Source organism: Genypterus blacodes, unplaced genomic scaffold (genome assembly GCF_046128005.1).
Source record: "Genypterus blacodes isolate CSIRO-AG114 ecotype Tasmania unplaced genomic scaffold, CSIRO-AGI_Gbla_v1 ptg000067l_1, whole genome shotgun sequence".
NCBI lineage: Eukaryota > Metazoa > Chordata > Actinopteri > Ophidiiformes > Ophidiidae > Genypterus > Genypterus blacodes.
Genome location: NW_027466879.1, coordinates 9,005,842 through 9,030,925, shown reverse-complemented (window position 1 = coordinate 9,030,925; position 25,084 = coordinate 9,005,842). Strand labels below are relative to the sequence as shown.

Here is a 25,084-nt window from a genome sequence, read left to right as displayed (position 1 = left end):
GTGTTCCCCTACAAATATGACAAGCACAACGTTTACACAGCAACACGTACTGGAAACAAATACACCAATACACACAATTACACAGGATCCATGTGTATTTCTGTCTGTCAGACACCGCTGACGTCTTCTCTTTCCCTGAACCTCAAGTGAAAGCTGTAGGTGCAGTCCCACGCCACATTTTAGGTTTTGCCTGCGCGTAACAGAGGCAGCCAGGATCCAAACTTCCGCCAGACTCCACGCCCTGTTTTCCGGGGAGCCGCAGGCAGGAGATCCAGCCCTACAGCACGCTGCTGCTGCTGCCGTGTACGTCCCGCTCCGTGAGCAGCGAGCTGGCCGCGCCGGAGATTTCTCCCCCCTGCCCCGGATCTTTACACATTTCTCCTACTCCACTCTTCGTAATCTTTGACGCGCCGGGCAGATTTGGGGGTCGTAAGTGTGCGCGTTATTGCGCAGCCCCTCACGCTAGCATCGGCGGTGTTGCACTGCGGCCCCGCGGTCATGGATTGATTTCAGCCCTTTTTTTCTCCCTCCGACCTCTGCCTCGACCAAGTTGAGAAAACAGTCCATGTAACCTGCGGCTCTCTCGCTCTCTCCAGCTTCATGTTTCACCCGGATACTTTGAAAACTACCGGGTTTCGGATGTTTCTACACATTTTAGGACTTTGAACTTTTTCTTTGTTAGTATTTTGGGGGCAGTCTACCTGCAGGAGGATTTTAAGGATTTCCCTTTTTGAAACTGAGAGCTGCTCCGGGTTTCCTGAAGCCTGCAAAGATTTATTTGTGAAAAGTGATGGCCGAGCGGGGAGCTCTGTCGCTCCTCTCTCTCCTCTGTCTCACCTTCCTCCACATCGGGAACACCGCGGCCAAACATGTCGACAAAGGTAAAAAAAATCTTGCTTCATACTTTGACGGCTGTTGTGTGTATGCGTGTGTTTGTTTTCTCTCCTCGGTTGCAGGAACGTGTGCTCACTGAATAATGAGACGGTGAAAGAAAAATGCCGAATACAAATTGCAGCCTCTGAAAATCACACAAGGAGCCAAACAGCGAAGCAGCGCCGCTCGATCGGTTGAAGTTGAAGTAGATACTTTTCACAACAGACCCAGTATTTCTTCACAGAACAGCCATGTTTAGATCTGTAAAGCAACACGCTGTTCACTTGACTCCCATTGTCTGCTGCGAATTCACCTCCGCTGGTGCTTTTCTCTTTCTTTTTAGTTAATTTCTTGACACAGTATTCTTTATTCACACACATTTCTTTGTGCTGGATACAAAGACTAATTAAAACAGTTAGTAATTTAGTAAAAGTCTGTTAGATTTAAAGCGTTCACTTGTAATGGTGGAATTACAAAGAAAAGATGGAAACTCCAAATCTGGAAAAAAAACTCCCAAATGCAAAGATTGATGATCCCGCGGTGTGGTAATAAGCTGCTACCATCAGTCCAGCAGACATCTCATTAACTGGCCGTCAATACATGTTCAGCTGATGGATAAACCGACTGATAAGTGTTAATTGTTTTGAAGGCAGAGAACCCTTCAGTGCAGGATGCATTCAGCACCGTCTATCCAACGCATTCTCGCCACAAGAGGTGTTCCTTAGTGACAGATTCCAGCTATTTCCCCACTTTGTGTTTTTCACGACACCAGATGTATTGATCAGGAGTCTATTTCTGTGTAACCCACAAGTCATCTCTGCTGAGTACAGTCAACTAGCGTCAGAGTGGAGAGTAATGAGACACAATGTGCACAGCTTAGACTGTTTATCACATCATTAATCGTGACAAGAGTCTTATCTTCACATTTAAGATGAGGCAAACAAAGCAACATGTGCTCTGGAAGATCGTTAAAATAACTGTTGTGCAAGAAAGCCCAGGTTTCCCTGTCAGTCATACTGGGTGAAAAATGATCAGTTTTGCCATCAAGTCATCCAGAGAACCACTAGTTGACATCGTGGAGAGAAGTTAACTGGTTTTGTACCTGATTTCCAACGAGCATTGGTATATTTTGACTAATTGTAGGGAGCAGTTGTGTAACAATGGTGCTCAAAATGTCTCCTTTCCCCGTTCTTTGCTTAATAACAGTCAATGACAACAAGTTAATTAGCCAGAAGTCAGTAGTTGTGAGTCCCTTGGTCTGTGAGGTTTGGAAGCATGTAGTTGATTACGTTGGTAAAGCTGAACGCGCTCAGAGGTTCAGGCCATGGAGCAACAGGCCTCAGCTAGTGGCCGGGCTCTGCGGCGTGCATAGCCCCGATGAAAGACCCTCTATTGCATTCAAAGCATTCTGCAGTAGTAGGAAGGGGTGAGAGGGAGAGAGGTGGAAGGGAATAAGGAAGAAAGAGAGGGAGTGAAAAAAGCCCCTCCTTGGCTTTGCTGGAGATCAGTACAAAAGGCAGAGATGGGGGGCAGGGTGGAACAGGCCCACTGTCTGGAAAGTAATAAAATCAGGAGATTAACAGGACCCGGGAGTTCCTTTGGGAGCTTTGATTGATTCCAGAGAATTGCACTGGGACCTACACACAGAGCTCATCTCAAATTACTAATTGTTGGGTCCCCCTTCACCGAAAATACCTGTTTATTCAAAACACATTTCTTCGAGGTCCCCGACTGGAGCAGATCTTCTCTCTATCTAAGTTGGCAGAGTTGCAGTCTGTCCCAGCGTTCTCATTTGTCCTGGGGAAAGGCTTGTTTTTGCTGGACTTTGTTATAGTATACTAAATCAGTTCAGCCTCACTCTTGGTAGTCTCACAGCTTTACTCTACTACAGGTCCACTGAGTTGGCGTAACTTGGAAAATTCCACTAAAAGTTTGGCTTTGTAAACATCTCCCTGTTAGTGGAGTGTAAACCCCATTCAGGCTTTATCTTATCTCTGTAATCCTGCCGGGAGGGAATGGTGTGCTGATTGTCTCCCCGAGGACAATGCAAATAACTAGCTGAGATGTGTAAACATGAGTCAGGCCTCTCAGCTCCCACAGACGCTCTCCAGGGTTTCATCCTCACAGACCACCTCACATGCAACACTGCCCAGACTTCAGCTATCTGTTTGTCTTCACTGCATTTAACATCTTACTTTGGGGACTGCAGGAACATAATTTAACCACCGTAGTGTTGTTGTGTTTGTAAAAGCAAGGTGGTTCCACATGTTAGTTTGTGTGAAAAACGGTTTTAACGGAACATATTTGACAGATTTTGGCACGGTGTGATCATTTGGAACCTTTTAAATGCCGAATGTGTGCTTAATGTGCTCTGTTCTGTCAGCACAGTTACATGCACTCAGTTTTCATGATGTCCCCTTACTGTGATTGAAGGCAAAACCCAATTTGTCGCGTAATTCCAGGTCAGGCGAGTCTGCCCATTGTGTTGATTTAAAATTGCATAATCTAGGTGTGTTACTCTGAGTAAGCATATTTCCATTAGTGCCTATTTCAATCACATTAAGGCAGTGGTTCCCAAAGTGGGGGGCGCGACCCCTAGGTGGGCGCAGAGCTACTCCGGAGGGGGCGCGATGCGGGACCGGAAGAGGAGCGATATGAATAAGTACCGCCTCAGGTAAATGAATGAGATGAGAGGATACTTCTCCATCTCGCTGCAGGAGAATGAGCGCAGAGAGCGACCCCCAGACCAAAGTTTGGGAACCACTGCATTAAGGTGTATACACAACATTTGAAAAAGCTGATCCTAAAGATGAATTGCATGATAATCAAAGTTTTATTTAGTTTTGAATGTACGTACCAAACACTGAAGCTCACTATCCTCCTGCTTTGTATATCACAATAGTTCAGTAACTTGCAGTAACGGAAGTAATGGAAATCAAAAGCTTTCAGGCCAACATGTCGCACTATTAAAGCGTAAAATAACCAAAGGCTGAATTTGAAGTTGGATAGTACTCACCCTTACTTTCAGGAATAATGCATTAATCTCCCATTAATTAAGTACTAACATGTAATCATTTTCAACTTCATCTTGAGCTTGGAATCGGTGAAAATGTCTGTTGTGTGTCTGCGTGGTGTTGTGTTTGTGTGTGAGGGCGGGGGGGTGTATGATGCAGATTCACCTGCTGTCGCCGCCATATAGACGCTTCTGTTTACTGATCATTTATTTATAGGCTCCAATCACTGGTAATGTCCTAATGACCATCCTTCACTAAGAGACAGATAATTGCACAGTGGGCCAAGTGTCTGATTCATCTGCTCCTCTAATGAAACCACACCCATGAGGAGATGTTGCTGATCTGACGCAGCTGTTGAGCTTCAGTTAGTTGTGGTCTAAGATCAGTCAAACGTATCTACCCGTTTGATCTGTATTTGCCTTTAAGCCTGTAAATTGGAACCACTCTGTATCTTTTCTATGGTTTGGTAGCAATGATTGAAATAATTTACAACCACTGTCACAGCAGTTGAATGCGTGTAATTTACTGGTGGATCAATATCCATGGCTTCACATCTGCTGTTGCGTATCTTTGGTGGTTGGAGGTCGGTGTAATCACCAGTGAGTGTCTAATCTGAACTGCCCTTTGTCGCAAACCAGACAGACGGCCTGCCCTCCGTCACATTGGTCTTGTTCAAGTGCAGAGTGTAACCTGTGTGTACTGTTCCTAAGCTCTAGAAAGGGCTCTAATATCCCTGCTCACAAATGATGCTTGAGATGCTTTAATGATGCTGATCATTTTACAATACACATAATTAAATCTCATTACCCACAATATCAAATTTTCTGTTGCTTTGGAAGCTTTATTCCCAATCATGTGTGTTCTCTCTCCCATTCTGTACCCTGTTTAAAACTTGGCATCCATCAGTTTCAAAGTCACCTGTGCAACCCGTGTACCTTAGTATTTTCCTGCATGTGATATTGGACTAAAGAAATAAAGTTGACTTCATTTGACTTCCTCTGCTGTAAAGTGATGGACCAGGCAGGCTTGCTGGTTGAGGGGGTGTTGGGTGTGTTGTGAGTGGAAAGAAGCTGAGCTTGTGTCATGGTCTAAAACCCAGAGCCGATCACGGACACGTCTGTGGCTTCTGCCCCCTGCTAGGATGAAATTGCCTCTATCATAGCTGCCTTAAATAGCGTAGCACCGAGAAACATGGTTGAATGCAGCCTTTTCCTGTTTCATCACTGCAGCCTGCATACCAGGGTAAATGGAAACATACTCCAGAGAGATTAGTGCTGTAGAATCTTAATGTTTTTGCTAAATGCGCCACACTTCAGTCTACACTTGTTTCTGAAGTACTGTTTTCTCAAAGATGCTGGGGTTTAGCATCCCCACAAAAGATGTGTAATTTCACTTATGTTTAATGGCACAGTACCAGTACTTAGTGTTAAACCAGCTTTCATATATGGCAAAGTGTCTGGAAAAAAGGGTATAAGCGACATTACAGACATCCTGTGAGAATTTTCCGAGGTTTATAATAACCCCAGACCTTATTAGCTCTGCTGAGAATATCTTGTACTGTTGTGTTTTTGTTTCTTTCATTTCTAAAACATGCCCTGTTCAATGTGACGAAAACTGAAGGTCGATGATCTCAAGGTTCCACTTGTGGCGTTGAAGGCACTGTGCTGAATCACATTTTATTCACATTAATGATCAAGCTTTAATTAACAGCAAGCGGGAGCATAAGAACAAGTTTGAAACGCTGAGCTAGAATTCAGTGAGAACATGGCAAATCTGATTTTGAATCTCCTGCCTTTGCAACTGACAGTGACCAGGTCCCCTTTTACACAAAGGACCTGTGTGGGACCCATGTTTCCCACCATGGTGCTGAGCCTTATGGAGGGTGTCTTTCACATTCACCCTGTTGACATAAAGTATCTATGTGTCATACTGTTTACACAAGATATATGGATTGAATGCTGGTATACTTCAGTGTTATGATGATGCAAGTTCACATCATGGAAAGCTTGTATGTCCCTGTGCTTTTCCTCAGAATAAGTTGTCAAAAAGAAAAGGAGAGAAATATCTGTACTTAATACATGAATCTGTAAATGTTCCTGTCATTATGTGGCTACATGTGCTGCACTTAAGCTGTAAGGTCCTGTCCTCTGTGCTGCCACATCAAACCTGACTGTCTGCCTTTGAGCGCACACATAAATGCACATGCACACAGCCCGCAGTAATGTGTTGATGACTGTGCACCCATATGGAGTTCAAGAACACAGCATAAGCAATGCTACATTCTTATGCATTCTACTTTTGGATTTGTCGTTCTAAAATAATTGCGCTATATATAAACTAAGATAATATGAAGCTTTAAGGAATTTGAAGGCAACTGAGTTTTTGGTCCATTACATGTTGACTGAAACAGGTATAGAGTATGTGCATAATTATCGAGTCCATTAGTCAATGTTCTCTAGGTTGCCCATGGGGCTGCAACCATCCATCCATCTATCTTCCCCCAATATCACTAGCAGGGTCATAATTATTTTACTATCCATTAAATGTCAAAATAGCCCAGGTGAAATCTTCAACTGAACAACTGCCATTATGCTAACATCCTATATTTTCAGTGAAGTTGTGTAGCAAATCCTCACACTGTAGTAGAAGCTAGAATTGGCTAGAATATTTGTGCGTCTTTTCTTGAGAAATGATGAACAGTTAATTACATCATAATTTTGCTTCTGTCAGTTGAGGAAGTGTTCATTTCACTCTATGTGAAATGTGTCAGTGGCCCGATCATTGTTTGTTTAGATCAGCTGGTCATCTGTTTCTGTAAGTGTCTCTGTGGTTCACTGACACATCATTCAACATGCATAATGGTCACATTGACTCGTAAGGGAAAGTTATATAAAGAGCAAGCTTGTCACTTGGATCCCAGGAACTTGTTTTGGACTCTTCCAAAGGAATCTTTATGCAAGTCCAGCTGGACAACAAGGAATCCCCCCCCCCCCCCCCCCCTTTCCTTGAACCTTTAATAATCTGGTTATGCCAAGTTCCTCTTGTGGTGTCTGCTGTCAGGAGTGTCAGCTGCACAGAATTATGACACATGCAAGCTGTCAGATGAGCTGGGGCTAATAAGTACAGGGCTCTTTTTATTATTAAAATGAACCATTTCACAGTCCTCTGAGGCATATTACACAAACTTTCCTTCTTAATTGTGAAGATCTCTCAAGCTGATTCTCTTCCGAATTAGGCCACATTTGAAATGATCAGTTACTAAACTGATAAGACGGTGTTAGTGGAATTAGATTCTGTTCTGGCTGAATTCTCTGACGTTAAGTTACATTGTAACATGTAACATTTCCAATATGCTACAAGGGGAACTTTTATCCTCTGCATTCTAAGACAGGAACGTTTATGCTGCGTGTATGTTTTCATGTCACAGTGCATGGTGTGTGTGCTGCGTACTAGAGAGAGATGCAGAGCAGAAAGGTGAAAGGCGCAGCTTGAATGTGTCACAGATCAGCTCAAAACTTGACATTGAAATAGCTGGAAAACTGAATGGCTTGGATATCATTTTTGTTGATTACTAACATGTGTGAACCAAATAGAGTTTAAAACATTGCCTGGATTTCATGCCATTGAAATTCGCTGTTACACTGAATCTGATTAGATTGTCCCACTGTGGCCATCTCAAACCATCTATAATGCTCAAGGACGAATGAGTAGTCTTCGGTTTTGAGGAAGACTGAGGAGGACAGCGAAGTGTCAAGCAAGTTTTATTTTTGCATTATGTTCTTTTATGTTTCAGTAATCAAGTCATTACTCTAGAGAATGTGTAGCATAATTAACAATCTAATGTAATTTTGAGGTTGCATATCTCATTCTTGGCAGCCTTTCTCATTGTAAATCAAGTCACTATATTCCTGAAAGTCTTAATAATATTAATAACCTTCATTTGATTGCACAGAACCTTCTGGTGCCGACATCCTACAGCTCTCAGGCATGAATTTATTCTCTGCTGTCCTTTTGGAGGACGTCCATGGCGTGATGAATGAACCTGGATGGATCCTAATGGATGTAGTTCGTAAAGGGAAACTGTAAAGGAGATAGTAATTCAAAGAGAATCGATCATAGTTTTTGAACGTAATGGTCTTTGGTTATATGATTGTTTGACATGGTTCATGCAATTTCAAGTTGTTTACTCCAACTTGGTTTTTCCAGAATGCCACTTTCAAGGACAGAAAGGAGCTGGCCTAGTTCATGAACCAAATTAACTTTTTATTGACCGTTTCTTGACCTTCTGCAGTCTCATCCTCAACATACTGTTCCTATTGCGGCTCCCGTGGGTGTGTTCATGCATATTGTATGTGTGTGTTTGGAAAAAGAGAACAGATTTGGATGGACACACTCATAAAGTATCACTCCCCTATGTACACACAGAGCCTCTCAGCCTTCTTTCAGTCAAAGGAGCTCTTCATGTGCAGAGAGGGTGTTTGTGGGGCAGGGCGGGGGGGCAGGCGGTCACAGAGAGAGGATTGTGAGTACTGCTCAATCGAGCTGGCTGCCATCATCTTGTGCCCTGCATGTGGCTTTTGGCAGCTTAAGTTGTGGTGTGATGCGCACGCGTGCGTGTGTGTATATGTTTGTTTGGGTATTTGTATAGGCGTACACCACCCATCTGGGGTTGAACAGCTGTTTTATCAATAAAGTACAAAGAGTTTGCTGGCTCAAACTTTGCTTAGTCTCAGTGTGAGTTTGTGTTGCTGATAATTCTGATATATCATGCTTGGTGGGCGGGGACAAAAAGTGCGCCTTGAACGCGCGTAACGTGTTGCTGTTTGTAGTAGTCGTGACGTTACACCATATGTTGTGATTATGCGTCTGTTTTATAATTTCTACTTTAACAGTCATTGAGTGCAGCATTAGATAGCAGCTTCTTTGCACTGATGGGAGCTCCCTTTGGCGTGGGGCTGCACTGACATCAGTTCTTCTGGCCATGTTATCGGTGTCAGTTTCTCCTAAACTCTGAGCTCATCTAAAGCTAATAGAGGTCATGAGAGGCAGGCAGAAATGGCAAAATTACTGCGATAATTATCAAAGATGATAAGTTGGCACAATAAGACTCCACTTCCAGTTTCTCAGTTCTGATTGTGCTTTTGTGAATGTGGATTCTGGTCCTTGATCTTTGGAGAAGATGTTAATCTCTTCTGGTCTCCCATTTATGGAGTATGATAAAAGATGCTAGATTTGGCTGTGATCTGAAAGTTAAGATTGTGAGAAGCAATTTAGATAACTGATGGTCTTACACAATGGAGGTCGTACAATTTTCACTTCATGGCAAACACGCAGTTATTCAAGCATTTCTGTTATTACTGTGAGCAGGTGATATTGGTTAGAGGAGAGGGTTCAAGAGAGAGCACATTCAGAATAATATCGGTTATTGTCTTTGGCTCTATGTCAGAATTAGCCCTCCTACAGTACAGGTGTTCTAGGTGTTCTCTTCTAGGACAGCACGTTATCCTGAGCTGTATCTAAATACAGATATGACCCACCTCTGTCTGATCTCGAGACTGGAGAAGGAGGATAACCAAACGGAGGTAGAGCATTAAGATCTTAAGGTATAGCTTTGTCCAGCTCCAAGTATATGTAACTGGCAATGATGGAAAGCAGCTGCATGAAGTTCCCTTTGATTCCTTAACCATTGTCCCCTTAACCCCGACCCCACTTGCTCCATTCCCCCATCTCAGCCTGTGATGGGTCACTCAGCCTCCGACTAACATGGCTGCAGAATGGATGTCAGCCAACAGGGAGCACCTGCGGAGGAATAGCAGGCGAGCAGAATTCCATCACAGGACCCCGAGACACAGATGTTGTATGAGACACAGGGGACGTGTTTGCAGTGGGGGATGGAGCGGGAGGGTCGATGGCAGAGGTTTGGGCATGGTGGGGCAGTAATGGGGTGGGATCTGAGGCCAGCTGCTAGCAAGTGATTCTTAATGAGTTGTCCCATCAGGAACACATGCAGCTAAACATTAATGACTACTGTTAAAATGTGTCGGTTAATTGTGATTTTGTTTCCATCATGCCATAAGGAGGTGGATGACATGTTTTGGTAAATGTTGGTTGTGTTTGTCTCACAGACTATTGCTTTTTTAAACCAGATTAGACAGTGGTCCTTCATTGTGTGTAAGCAGTGAAAGTTGCAGTGTTTTGGGACAACAACAACATTTTAAGTTGTTTAAACTGAAAATATTGGACCATTAGTATCCCCACATCTGTGAAACAAAAAGAGTAAACACAATTTAACCATTAGACTATTTAATATTAAGGAATGCTATGATATTGCATTAAAACAAACTAAAGAACACATTAACTTTAACAACAGATGTTATAAATAAATTATGGTGTATCACTTACTAACACCATCATTTAACTAAGGATTAATTTGAACCAAGTTGATAACAACTAATACATATACAAATATATTTATCTTTGTGACCCGAAACTGGAAATAAGCAGAATTAATACTCTTCTACTTCACCCGGCGTTTTTAGACCCAATGGCAATCCACCTCTGGGACTGCACTGTGTGTATGTCGGTGCTCAGACAGAGCGTGTGTGTGTTTGTAGGGGGGGGGGGGGGGGTGCATTCAAGATAGTGCTCAGTCACAGGCCAAACCATCTTTTTCCCGTTGTGCTTTTTGTTCTGTTATCATTTTGTTTTGGCTGGGGGGCATCGGAAAAAATTTGTTTTATTCAAAAATAAATACATTTAGGTTTAGGTGCTTGAGGTGTAGAATTTTGGGGAAAACCCTGCCTTTGTATGGTGAAGGACAGGAGTGCTTCAGTCATTGGTTGGACAGAAAAGTTAAATGCCTTTTCTGCTTTCATACTTCATTTACCTGGAGAGGTCTAAATTAGTCTTAAGTACATAAGCATGTCATTCAGGCTTTCGGTAACCCTGCTGAACACATTCACTCGAAGAATACACACATACCTACACATCCTGAAAAATGACCTGCAGTCTGTTTATGCCATATGCTGTATAATGGCGTGGTGAGGCGTAGCAACTCTTGAATGAAAATTCAGCCAGCATTATCTAATTAAGCAGGTGTGAAAGTAATGTGTAATTCCTGTCACTTTTGGCATTTCCCACCAGTCTGTGTGCACTGCAGGGCTTCACCTCAGTCAGCCTAAAGATGTGAGCTTTGGCCTGAAGTCTGGGTACACATTGCACACTTTCATTTCCACTGAGGCAGATGTCAGAAGTGGCCCTGAGTTATAAAGGCTAGTGGTTTTATTATTCACCACTAGCTCCTGGGGTTCCTCTTGTTGCTGAGTGACGGTAGACTTAATAATGAAGCTTTCTAACCCACCAAGCCCTGAATCAGTGGAGCCCTTCTTCTTGTTCTTTGTCCCTTTCTCGGCCCCCCCCCCACAGTGCCACTGCATTCCCAGCCTGGCGGGGCAGTGTCTCCGGGCCAGGGCTGTGTCACTCACCCCCACTGGCCCCAAATGACGGTGGAGGGCGGGTCAGGGGTTCAAGTGCTCCCCATGGGGCAATGCCTGAGATCCCTAGTGATGGCGAGGCCCGACCCCTGTACTGGCTACATTGATAATTAATTTCTAACGGGAGAGAAATTGTCTGGCCTTTGGGCTGAAGCTCGCCATCACTGTCCCCATTTCTGTTTTCCTTTTTCTCCTCGACTAGTGTTTCCCAAACCTTTTCTGCAGGGCTCCCTTTTTGTAGATAAGAATATTTTCACGCCTTTCTTTGCAAACATTACACCTAAACTACCACATCTTTTCAGTGATTGGTGTGGGCTCGCTTTGTGCTGCAGATCTTTTCAAATCAGGGTTAGAGCTGCCAGACTGACACTCTTAGTTCATTTTCAATGTCCAGCTTTCACCTGTATTTTGTTTTTATTGAGGCTACTCACATAGGCGGGATGTGGCAAAAGGAGAGAGTATGGCCATGGCTCTCCTACCTAGCAGTGGGTATCTCCTGCTGCGATACAAATAAATTGTCAATGATAATACTTACTTAAATCCCTCACAACTGGGCTTGTAATGCTAACTAGCAGCACTAGCTAACGACTCTGATGTTTCAGACCAGCGGATGAGCGCAAACTGTGAAGCAACACCGACAAAAATAAAAACCAGGCAGAAGAGTCTCAGTAAAAACAGACAGTCAAACCTGATAACAGAGGATACAAACACATGGAGCAATATTGTTATCTGGACGTTCATTCACCTGCTGCGATACAAAGAAGTTTCGCCTCATTCATTTGCCTGAGGCCATACTTATTCGTATCGCCCCTCTTCCCACTGCGCCCCCCACTTTGGGAACCACTGTCCTAGACGGACTTAAAATGATAGCCCCTCTTAGTTGGCTGATGTGAAGCTGTGTAGCGCTCTAAGAACTTTTCTGGCGTGCTAGGCGGAGGTTGAGTGCAGCTTGTATGGGCTACGTTCCTGCCAGTCCCACCTATACCCATGGTTTATATACAATATATGTATAGTGTAAGCTCCTTCTCACATTCAGCACATGGAACTTCTTGTTTGGATTCCGAGAGTGGGGTTTTCCTGGTTCGGAATTTGTGTACATATCAGCAGTTGTGTCATTATCCCTTTATGGTGTGCCATTCAAATGGTCTTAATGGTTTTAGACAAAGGAACAAAAGCAGCCCCCATCCCATTCAGAGGTATTTAATTAAAACACAGTATCTGCGTGTTGTGGGGTTTTTGGTCAACGTGGCAGCAGTCTGTGTTGATAAGATTTCCTGAGGGGAAACAATTGTGTGAAATACAGGAAGCCATTAGGAAGCCAGGGACTCGTGCCTCTCCCTGCTGAGTAAATCGTATCTGATCCCCCCCTCCCCTATTTCATCCACTTTGAATGAGCCCAGCACTTGTAACAATAAAGGCAGGAAATGAACTGTGCTCACACAGGAGCATGCAGGATGCTCATTGTATTCCTAATTGACTGAAATAACGTGGGTGATAAAAGCAGACTTCTCCTGGTTATCTGAAAATAGCTCAAAGTTGTCGTACAGTAAGTGTGTTCAAAAACAAGTACAAAGTTTCATGCAACACTAGACTGCATGGAATTTGGAGGGTGTTTTGAGGTGTCGTTACTGACCCAGTTTATATTGAGAGGGAAGCTCACAGTATGAATGCATCGCTGGCAAACGCAGGTTTGTATTGGTTACATTCAGAATGTATTGCTCACACACAGGCCAGAGTGAAAAGCGTCCAGCCGAGCTCCCACCATGGTTTGTCCTCGACATTGCCTTGGTGTTTGCTAACCACACCTAGCTGTAATATCCTTATTTTTCCCCTTGTGTGTGTGTGTGTGTGTGTGTGTGTGTGTGTGTGTGTGTGTGTGTGTGTGTGTGTGTGTGTGTGTGTGTGTGTGTGTGTGTGTGTGTGTGTGTGTGTGTGTGTGTGTGTGTGTGTGTGTGTGTGTGTGTGTGTGTGTGTGTGCGTGCGTGCGTGTGCACCTTCTCCCATGAGCTATTAACTGTTTGCTTATTCAGCTTTGCATTAATGTATACTAGTTGTACACTAGGAAATCAAATCGACTTGTTTCCAAATTGCCAATTTAGTCTAATTCCTTGGAAAGGGATCAGTGTTTGGCCCACATTTTGTGCTTAGTGTAATTGATATTTGGTTGAATGTGACAGATCAGATTAAAAGGTGGCTAAGCAGGTTAGCATCAAGGATTTTCCCAGATTAATTCCAGGAGTTGAATGTCAGCAGCCAGTCTCCCTGCAGTCTGCCACATGTGTGCCATACCTGGGATTTACTAGCATATGAAAAGGAAATCCGATCAGACGTGGTGATTAATCCGGGAGTAAAGGCTTCCTCTGTGAAAATGAATGCACACGCGCAGCCCTCAGTCACGGTTGCAAGTGGCCTCGTTGCCGATAAATTGATTTTGGACGCTCAGGTGGCGAAAGGTGCGGAACTCCTTCAAAGTAGAGGTTTGTCAACGAATGCCATTGTCAATTCTGCCGCGCACTTCCACATATTGGATTCTATGTCTTTGAGATGTGATGCAGCCTAGCAGTGACTTGTTTGCGTTATGGAGATGAAGAAATGTGGGCGAGTGAGTCCATCTTCATTGTAACCCATTTTAGCCTCCAGTGATATGCTCTACTTCACACCAAGGGTGTTTGTGCAAGGCTCAGATTCATGCTGTGGTCCCCACTGGTTAGAATCCCAATGTCCCAGCGTATTGGCGCGCAACTAATGTAGGAGTTGTTAAGTGATTTAGCATCTTTTTATAGGGCCCCAGCCTCCCCCCGCGCCTGCCACTGTCTTTGCCTGTGGCGTCGAGGCTTCCTTTTGAATTTCAATCAACTCCAGAGGTGTTATTGTGCGGGTTGTGTGTGTGTTTCTGGGCGGGGGCCTATTCAGCGTGGCCAATGGGCAGCTCATCAGAGGCTTGTTGACACGTTCTCAGGGGGCACAAGGCTTTAACTGCTGCTCGCAGGGCGAACCCTACCCTCCATTCTTCACACATATCCCAACCTCCCCCAACGACAACACAGGCAGTATAATCAATAACAGCCTCACCCTCCCTCCCGTTCCACTGCTCCTCCCCCTCCGACTTCTTCTCTGGTCAGCCTCCCTCTCACTTCCATTCATCAACTCTGTGTTTGATGATGGCTTCATCGTTCTCTGTCAACCCCCCCAACACCTCTGTATGTGTAATTGTATTAGATTCTTCATGGTGGCACAGTTACATGGCCCACCCCAGCTGGTAGTGGGCCAAAGGGTTTGTCTTCTTGTACCTCCAGCCCCAGCCATTACTTTAAGTGTCCTTTGTGTTTTTTATTTATTTCCATATGGTGTCGGGCAGGCATGGATCATTGAGCTCAGAGTACCCTAAGGTACATTACCCTCTTTAATAAAAACCTTTTGCCATTTGTTGAATCCCTTTGTTCCCAGCATCCTTCCCTTCTTCTCTTTTAGTGGAGTTGTAAGTGTTGAGCTTCCATTAAAAATCTGATCCCATAGCAGCCCTGTTTTAGAGAAGGATTGGAAATGGAACAAGAGGACAAACTGTTACACATAAACATGCTTTCAGGCAGAGATGGCCACTTTGTTGCTTGCTGTGAAGTCGTTTTTTGAAGTGGAATTTATAGACATTTCCTCACTTGTGCTGGTGAGCGGCCTATTTTCCAGAGGAATGTGTTCATTGTGAAAGTATTTCATAATGACTTTTTCATTGCCCCCACAAGGAAAACTGGCATTAGGTACAGAATATCAGCTTGTATGTGAATGTGGACCATTTGAAACGTGCTAATGGAGAACAAGGCAGATACAGTTTAATACATGTTGTCATCATTTGATGAGTGCAAGTTTCTGTGTTTGAGGCTGATGGTGATTGTAAATAAAAAATTGTAAATTGTATTTATCTGTCCAAAGCCACGCCTCTTACTGCCGTACGTTTACTTGGAGAGCGGCACACTCGCGTATTTATCACGTGTTTGCGTGTGATTGCAGCAACATGGTACTGAGTTAAGGAGTCGGTACTCTTAAGGAGTCTTAAGAGCCACGGTGAGAGAATCTGTCTTTGTCGCTTATACACATCTGTACACACACACATGCTTCAGCCTTGACGTTCACATTAGATCTCTTTCTCCATACACCAAGCTACCATTAATAATGGATACAGCTCTCTTGCTCTTTTGCTTCCTCTTCTCCCCTCCCCCTAGAGTTGCCCCCTCACGGTGTCTGCTGCCCTCCCCCCTATCCCTCTCCCCCCCTCCCTACCTCCATGCTGTCGTATCCCTCCCCATTTCCCTCCCCCCGCCATTTCAGCTGCAAGTCTGCTTTGCTAGGAGCCACGGCAGGTGTGCATACATCATCATGGTGCTGCCCACACAGCCTGCAGCGCCCTAACAGTCATCGTCAGGCAGACACATACTCCTGCTGGAGAAAGAAGTGTGTGTTTAGTTACCCCCGCTCTGTTATGGATGGTGTTATCTGGGTTTGGATAAGGGCATTAAATTAGATTTCTCCGAAGGAAAACCAACAGACAAGGACAAATGACTGACAATCATATTTGGAAGAGATGTCGAGAATGAAATGTATTGGAAGCAAACAATTGCTTCTGCGGTGCAAAGCTGCACTCACAGTTGTGAAAAGCTCATTTAAATGCTTTTATATCCTCTTTGATTGTCACTTCAGTGTTCCATCTGTCATTTGAGATGAAACAACACCCCCTAAACACAGCTTCACTGCAGGCTGGACTTTAACCCTTTAATGTGTTCAGACTCGGCAGTAAAGATCCAACACCCATCACCTATAATTTTCGTCATATTGTGAAAATCAGCAATTCAGAAAAAAACACGAGGGAGAAGACATAATTTGCTGCATAGTCACGCCCTTTAAAAATTGAGAGGGCCACGTCAGTCAGCTGAGTCGTTCATCATGGTCAGTGTTCCCGGTTCTGTCAGGGTACTGACTGATTAAATGATGCTGCCACAGCTACCCCATGGAGTTTGGGGCTTTAGTCTGACACAGACTCTAGAATTACAGGCAAAAGGCTGAAACTAGACACCTTCACGCTTCCATCTTTGGGATGAGTGAGAACACTCCTGCACCTAAAATACATTGTGTTTTCTAAATAGCAGCATCGTGTTGTACAGTATATCTTTTTCTAAACTACACGTGCTTCAACGCTCTTTGCCACGTGTATGAGCTGATCCTGGATAATATCAACAGAAGCGGAGTACATATGACATTTGAAAAACCGTAATGTTTTGCTAATCCCCTGACTATGATAAAAGAAATAAATGCATTTGAATAATGGCCTCTAGATGTGTCATAGATTCCCACTGTATTGTTAATCTCTAGAATCACCACTGGCTTTAAAATCATCTTGTTTGAAGTTTGACACGGCCTTATTATCTCAGCAGATTCAAAAGAACATGGAACATTGAAGTTAGCATTTTTTAACTTTAAGACAAAACGACACAATCAGGCATGTCAATTATTCAAGAAGCTTTGTGTATATTTGTAACGGAGAGACGATAAATCATCTGCATTTTGAGAAAGTCCTGGAGGGTTATGTTGTGACCGTCCTGAGAGCAGCTTCAAGTCATCGGTCTGCGGCTGGTTAGGTTTTCTGAGGCTGACGTTGTTTCCTACAGCGGACGACGCGTCTTATGTCACGTAGTGTTCTGAGTGCCTGTCTGGCAGGTACTATATTTACTTTCAAAGAGAGAGGCTGAGAAAGACATCAGACTCATAATACCAGAAATGTAGTCCGGTAAGAGCCGTCTGTCATAGACTGTAGCAGTCATACCGGAGTGCATTTAAAAAATCAATGAAAAAGAGGGGTTGGGGGCCAGAATGACTCCCAGTTGACAGATCAGGGACAGTTTTAGAACAATCACGGAGGAGGAATCTTCTGTTTCCTGTCCACTCCCGAAGGATTATCCCTATCTACCTGTATGTCCTCTACTGTATTTGTGAATTGGCTAATGTAGTGTTAACATGGTAACATGGTTAAAGCACTGTGATGACTCGCACAGAGAAAGGACAATTATAATGGCTGTAGTGGTTTTAGGTTCAGTCAGAGGTCTCACGTTTTGTATCCAGTGTGGTCAAACCTCGACGTGTGTGAAGTCGGCAAACACCTCCTCGCTTGCGAATTTGTAATTGGTGACCTCTTCACAAGAGAGGTCTACAGTAATGCAGTGGAGACCAGACCGCTGTTTCTATCAGATTAACAGATGTGTGTATGTGGGTGCCTCATGCTGCAGTGAGTTAATAACACAGACCGTTCGTGAAGATGTGGATACGTCTGTGGCAGCTGAGGGTTCCAGGCTTTGGACGTTAAGAGCTCTGTCTGTCGGAATTTGTTTCCCCTGGTCTCTTGAGAGCATCCTCCCCGTTTGCTCCTCTCCCCACTCGATGCAATCTGTCTTTCTGTCATCCTATTGATCCCCTCCAATGCTCATTAATATGGGAAAAGGCCCTTTGAGCTCAAGATGGGAGGCTAGTTGCTGCAATTTGGTATCGAGGCGGTGCGTAAATGTAATACGGGGAATCATTCATCCAGCCCAGAATTATATTCAACGTGGTTAGATGCTTTCCGTCTCCCCAACCACTTAGAAAATGTCTGGCTCAGGGGGAAGAGAAGGCTTTTATGAAAGCTCCACACTCAGGCAGCCGTTTCTATATCAAAGTGTAAATAAACCTCCAATATCATGTAGGCATAGCCAACACTGGGGTATGTTGGAGATGTATGACCTTGAGCATCTGCACACAAATGACAAACCCCTTTCAAGAGGAGAGCACATATAGTAGAAACAAGGGATTTTAATCTCCCAGCATGGATTGGCTGTGCTGAGCTGAAGCCAGTTTAGGATCACTTTAGTGAATGTCAGCTTGCTGCCATATATCCTCTACTTCTGCAGTTAGTGCAGAGAGCAGGAGGGCGATTGTTTGAGATGCATTTTGATTTGCTGAACCGGCTGAAAATTAAACACATATCTCAAATCCACTCAGATGGGGAGATGCACGCCATTTGTCTTGCTTCCTTTCCCCTTCAGATGTTGTATTTTAATTTGAGCTAAATTTACATTCATATTGAATTTGTTGTGTGCCATATGCTCACTGACGTTGTCATGGGATATGGGTCAGACTCATCTTCTTTTTTGGAGGCAGCTGAGCACATTCATTTATTTGTTTTATGAGATGAGGAGAGGAACAAGCAGTGGCTTTGGGTAAATGATAGATAAAGCAGGGAGAATGTAAACATTGTCCACTGCTTTATGTGTGTGATGAATGCAAAAACCCAACAGGTTACTGAAAAAGCTACTTCCCCTTTTGCAGTGTCCTTCTGCTTGTATGTACACATGTAAATAAAAAATAGAGGTAGCTACATATCTGATTGATAATGGAATATCTACTCAAAAATCAAGCATCCTGTAGCTATTGTATTGTAAATTATTGGTGCAACCAGAGACATTTGCACTTATAGTGCAAAGTTTATCCAGCATGTCCCTAAACACTCCCATCAGCCCCTCTGAACTTGTTAGTAAATCAAGCCCATTGTGAGGTGCCAGAGGAACTGTCCATTAATAAGCACTATGCTTAGTCAAGTGGCACAGGAAGCACAGGGGTCAGGGCTGCCTTCCAATCATTATGCCTCATCCATGTCCTAGTAAAAGGCCCCTAGACGCTCAGCTACAGGTCGCCATGGAGACCAAGGACAGGGAGCAGAGTGTCGGGTGGGGGAGTCGGAGGTGTGGAGGGCGGCGCAGCCATTAGCAGCCCATTTCTTGGTAATTAATGATCATCCCACTGGCTTGGAATCGCAGCCTCGAGAAAAACAGCCTGGCTCTCGTAGAGGAAATGTCACAGCAGCAAGGAAATATGTCCGAGTGCTGGAGAATCTGAGATGGTTTGTGTTATGGTTGGTGACAGGATACCTTGAAAAGCTACCTTCCACACATAAGTCTGTCTTTTGTTATTCAAGCGCAGTCATTGAAAAGAAAGCAATACTGAGCTTACTGCTTATCTCTCTACTAACTACCTTTGGCTAGTGTCTGACTGGCTACACTGAGATAATCACTAGTCTAACCCATTTATTTGGGCTGTTCACTTTGCTAATATGAAGCCCGTGTTATTGGGTTTGTAATAAAAGCTGATTTCTTTGGTACCCCGAGGGGATTGCCAGTCAGCCAGTGAGCCAGCTAGCCACAAGTGCCAGCAGACCATGCTACCCATCTTCTCCTCTCCCCTTAAATAACATTGCACACACTTGCATACAAAAAGCAATTCTGTGGCAAATATAAATGCAAACAAATGCCACACAGATGCCCATGTTTGGGCATGCTGGTGGCCATTGACAATTGCATGGAGACACATACACATACACACACATTCACACACACACACACACACACGAGATACAGAACAATCAGTGGAACACAGACAAAGAGCTTGCCAGACCATTCAGTGACCAGTGTTCCTGTTCCTGATGAGCTTGCGGTGTGTGTGCTCCCTCAGTGAGAGCTCATAACCCACATACACAATGCTTAAACCACACCTTTTTCACCCAGACACATTGGATAGATGAAGAGGAGTTTCTCTACTTATATTAACAGGCATATGTAGCAATTGCTTTGCAACAGCGACCCATGAAGGCTAAATTGTAATCCCACTCTGATATCACACTGTTTTTGTGTAATACAACAAAGAACTATTTTATTTGATGTTTCCAAATGAAATACAATAGATCACAACATTGCATTGTGTGGTTAAAATACATTGTGTGGTTAAAATACAATAGTATTAATAGTAGCACAGTGTTGGTATGTGAGAATAAGCATTTCATTTTTCTCATCCATTGATATGATATTCCTTCATTTTGTTATGTAAATCATTTGATTCACCCTGTCAACACATTGCAGAATAATAACCAGCTTGCTGTGTATCACTATTATAACACATGATTGCACGAGTCCTAAAAACAACAATTTGATTCACAGTGTTGATTTGGATGGATTTCAAGTGACATAACTGGCGAGTCCTACAGAGCTGTGTGATATTGGAGACACTTTTCATGCCGTGCACGTGCTCTATTAACCAAATTAATTGGGATTTTGGTCACGGCCATTATGCCTTTGTAACCTTACAGGCGACCACTTCCGTGCATACTGTGGGTCCAGTTAATCTCAGCAGCTTCTAGCATGTCTGTCACCCTCAGACTCATCCCACAGGCACTATCGGTATTCAGCCTCTCACAGGCATGCACGTACAAACTGTGTTCCATTCTTTTAATCCGTCTCCCCCTCTCACTTTCTTCTCCCCCCTCCCTCTCTCCCCCTCTCTCAGTGTCTCTCTAGAACTCTGGCTGCACACGTCTTATTTCCATTGCTGTTATTTATCGTTGCAGCTCTACCTTTGTCTCTCTCCTCTCTGCCTTCCATGCTATCAAAGTCAGTGGAGAGTATTATCACTAAGGAACCGTCCTCTCGGTAGCCAGGCGAATGCAACACACACACACACACACACACACACACACACACACACACACACACACACACACACACACACACACACACACACACACACACACACACACACACACACACACACACACACACACACACACACACACACACACAGCCTTATCAGTATCCGCTGGCGTGAGACCCTCAATTAATTTTGTCATTAACTGAATCCCATTACTCCTGCTGCAACATCTCATGGTTGCACCTCCAACATGTGCACACAAACCCTCACACCCATGCACACAGCAGCTCTCGTATACACAGATGCCAATTCTTTCCTTTCTCACTGACATCCATTAATGACCCCAAACACACACCCTACCCATCTTCTGGACATGTCCAGTTCTGTGCAATGATGGAATGACAGGAGGGAGGGGCTGATGGATGGGGATGCATACTGTCAGCCATGGGGAAGAAGAAAAGGACGGGTATAAAAAAAAAAGGGAGGCAGCGCGGATATGAAGTGATAAGGAAGCACACACCACAGTGAGCCAAGGTGAAGGAAGCCTCACGTTTCTTCTTTCCTGCCGCTTTTGGACTTCACAGGAGCCAGTGCTGAGGCTGTGGCTTGACTCACCAGCTCATGTCTTTGTGAAACGCTTGTGGCCCGGCCCCTCTTCTTCAGCTCGATACCGATTTCCCTCCTGCTGTTCACCCATTTCTGTCTCTGTAGCTCTCTCCCTGCTGTGGCACAGAGAAAACAGACTCCATTTTGAAAACCCAAATGGTCTTATGCTGCCTGACTGGAGGGAGAAAGTAGTCTTGGCTCGAGCGCAGAAAGTTCCAAACTTTGTAGTCATTTCAATTCAAGTTGTTTTCAAGTTGTCATTATTGTTTCCTATTGTTCCTGGAGCAACACTGAGTTTGTTCTGCTGGTGGAGGTTTCTGGTTTCCTTTCAATTCTGCTTGTGGTGCATGCTATGGTTCTGACTGTTTGGGATGGTCCTGGTCCGGTGTGTTCATGGGGTTGTGAGTTTATGTCTGTGTCACAATTTACTGTCTGCTTAGCTCATATCTACTTCATACGGAGAACTATACAATGCTAATGTGTGCTGTTAGTGCATTTGGCTCAGGCGCCCCTTGTGTTTAATTCCTTACAAATCTTTCCTCTCTCTGATCACTAACACTTTATTTGCCTTTGCTGTTTGACCATTGTCTTTCTCCCAGCCATTTCCCATTGCCATCAGCCACCATTCACCTTCTTTGTGCTACATACTGTGTGTATATGTGTGTATTTATGCATTTGTGTGTGTGTTCTTTAGTACTATCACCCCTCCTTAATTCTGTCTCTCGCTCTGTCCTGCCCACCCTTGCCCAGGGGGCTCCATAAATATCATTTCATCCCATGGAGCTGCTGACACGCAGCAAAGGGCCTGCAATAAATAATTCACTCCCCTGGTGCAGGGTAGGCAGAGTTCCCTGCTTAGGAATTCAGCGAGAGTGTGCGTATGTTAGGGTAGAGGGTTTGTGGTGTGGGTGTTGGTGAAGGGTAGGGAATAGTTGTAATAGATGAGCACACACACACACCAACTCAATACACTGTATTCATAAGCATGCAGATGGTATAAGAGAATGTAGTGAATCTGTAGGTCTTCATGTTGCAGCATTGATATCCACAGCATGTCTTTCCTCACTCATCCCCTGATCTTACATACTCTCTCCTCCTTCCTTCATTCAGTACGTCTCTCTTACCCAGGGACAACTCAACCTCTGGCCCAAAGACTGGGGCCGACTCTCCTCCTGTTCTCCCTTTTTTTTCTCCCAATTCTCCTGAAATGTTCACAGCATGCTGAATAAGTTTGATCTGGGGGATTGTGCGTTGGTCATCATCAGCCCTCTCCAGGTCGACCTATCTCCATCTGTTTGGCTCTGAATAGAATACAATTCAATTGAGCTTTATTTGTATAGTGCCACACGTCTTTCATCAGAAGGATGTAACCGAGCTGGGCCATTAAATTCATTCACAACTGAACCAAACCGGCGGAAACATTGTTACTTGGTCTTGAGCTGGAGGAAAGCTCTGTCAAAATAACCCACACTATCTGCGCTGCCCCACACTTGCCTCACACATGACCCATGTTAAAAAACGATCCACCTTTCCCATGGCTTATTTTGTATGCGTGAATGGGTTTTTTGAGATGCTGTTCTATACTTCACTTATTCTTTTTCCTTCAACAACTTGAGAAATTAATCTATATAAAGAACCATGGTCTTGTATGATGGAATTATTTCATAATCCGGTGCTTCTTTCTTTTCATAATGACTTGTATCAGTGTCAGTCTCTTTGTACAAGGGGGTAACACTGGATAGGAACATACAGTTGTAGATTTGGTGGATGCACATTCATGTCACACAGCTGTTTTAAAGAAATGAGGCAGAAGTGAAATGTGATAGAAGTGACAAGCACTGTAGATGCGGAAAAGCGGAGGCCACTAATGTTTAGTGTCTCATCCTTGTCCTCCACCTTCTACCCATTCTGATGGATGCCAAGGAAGGAGAAAGGCTGGATTTGATTACCCCGAAGCTGCATCGTCTAATTACCCTTTCCACCAAAGCCATATTGAAATGATTTATTCATCAACAAGCTCGAAAACAGCCCAATGTAATAGGCTGCCAGAAAATGGGATGTCCTATCTACGCTCCTTTCCTGCATACTATTGTCTCTGTCATAAGAAGGGATAATAGGCATGATGTTTTCATTGCTCGCAGGATGTAAGTTGATGTTTACACCTGTAATAATGGCAGACATTACTGTTCGGCATTCAGTGTGTGTAACAGGGATTGTGATCTTGGCACAGCTGAAAAATACTGACACTGTGCAACTGCTCTCTGCACTATGTGTCATTGTGTCTGCAGTGAATAATATAGCCCAGACTACAGTGCCCCTTACAGATTTCTTCTGTTTTTGCACATTTGTCACTACTAAATGTTTCAGATTACCAAACAAATTTTAATATCAGACAAAGATAACATGAGCAAATACAAATACTTTTTCACAGCCCTGTATATTTGTGATGTTGCGCGGCACATCGTCTCACAACTTATTACTACATGAACATGTTTTGTGTATTCTCCTGATTTAATTTGCACGCACATAGACAAACCATGGCTTCATCTTGTGGCTCTAACTTGATAGGAAAGTAAGAGCCCTTATTTGCACAAAAATGGACCCCAAAATGGAACTTTAACTGTTTTTAATTCTCGTTCTACCAAATACCTGAAGTCAAAATGTTGGGGGGTAACACTAGGACCATACAGTTTATCTCAAACATTGTATTTGCACCAATCCTATTGGATCCTTACAGCTGGAGTTATACATTCTGCGTCTGCGAGGGTGCACATGACTCATAATGTTATGTGCATGTGTGGAATGCGTCCTACACGTGGACTTAAAAAGTAGTATAAACAGTATATTTCTACACCAGTGGAGACACAACTGTCGTCAATCGCAGGCGGAAGAACCTGCATGCTTGCATGCTGCATGTATGCCTGTTGTGTATCCTGTTGTCCATTAAGATGAGCCATATGCGGTGTCACGGGGTGGACTAGCTGGCTTTGCTCATGCTAATGGAAGCAAAACCCAAGCATGCCTCAGCCATGGAAGCCAGCGTGGACTGGAGTTCAGAGAAATGCCATAGTTCTCCTTTCATGATTATCTGCTGATTCTTTGACCCACTGTTCTGCAGTATGGTGCTCAGCTCTTCCAGGCTAGATTAATACTATACCACTGGCCTTGTCGTAATCCTAAAATGGATTGTTCTAAGCCATGACAAGGTAATATGGCCTAACAGAAGGCTCTGGTAGACTATGAGAGTTTTATTAATGCAGCCCTACAAACCAGGGTATTATTGTATTAACATATTGTCCTCTAACCTTCACAGGTCATTGTTTGATTTAGCTACTGATGTAGGCTTGACTGACCTATTTTTAATGTTTATGATTGCTATATTTTATATATCGTTCCTGGACTTTTGACTTAAACACATGGACCTGAAGCACACCTTGACCATGCAGTTTCCTAAGACCAGTCCAATGTCACTAGCAGCTATTTTGTTGTGTATTTTTTGAAAATAACTAAAATATGTGATTATGATAAGAAGTTAGCCATTTCAAACTGCTCTTTGAAACCACTGATACACTGAGATGCAGCTACAGACCAATCGACTGTGAG

At 43.8% G+C, this 25,084-nt stretch overlaps 1 protein-coding gene across 3 annotated transcripts in view; it reads left to right on the top strand.

Moving 5' to 3' along the window:
* The first annotated feature begins 224 nt into the window (after window positions 1-224).
* The window catches only part of neo1a (neogenin 1a), a 130,647-nt gene continuing 105,787 nt past the window's right edge, over window positions 225-25,084 (top strand). For all 3 annotated transcript variants that reach the window (XM_076156334.1, XM_076156335.1, XM_076156333.1), the window contains exon 1: window positions 225-881. In XM_076156334.1, the coding sequence (XP_076012449.1) occupies window positions 791-881 (91 nt within the window). In that variant the 5' untranslated portion in view covers window positions 225-790. The remainder of the gene's footprint in view (window positions 882-25,084) is intronic.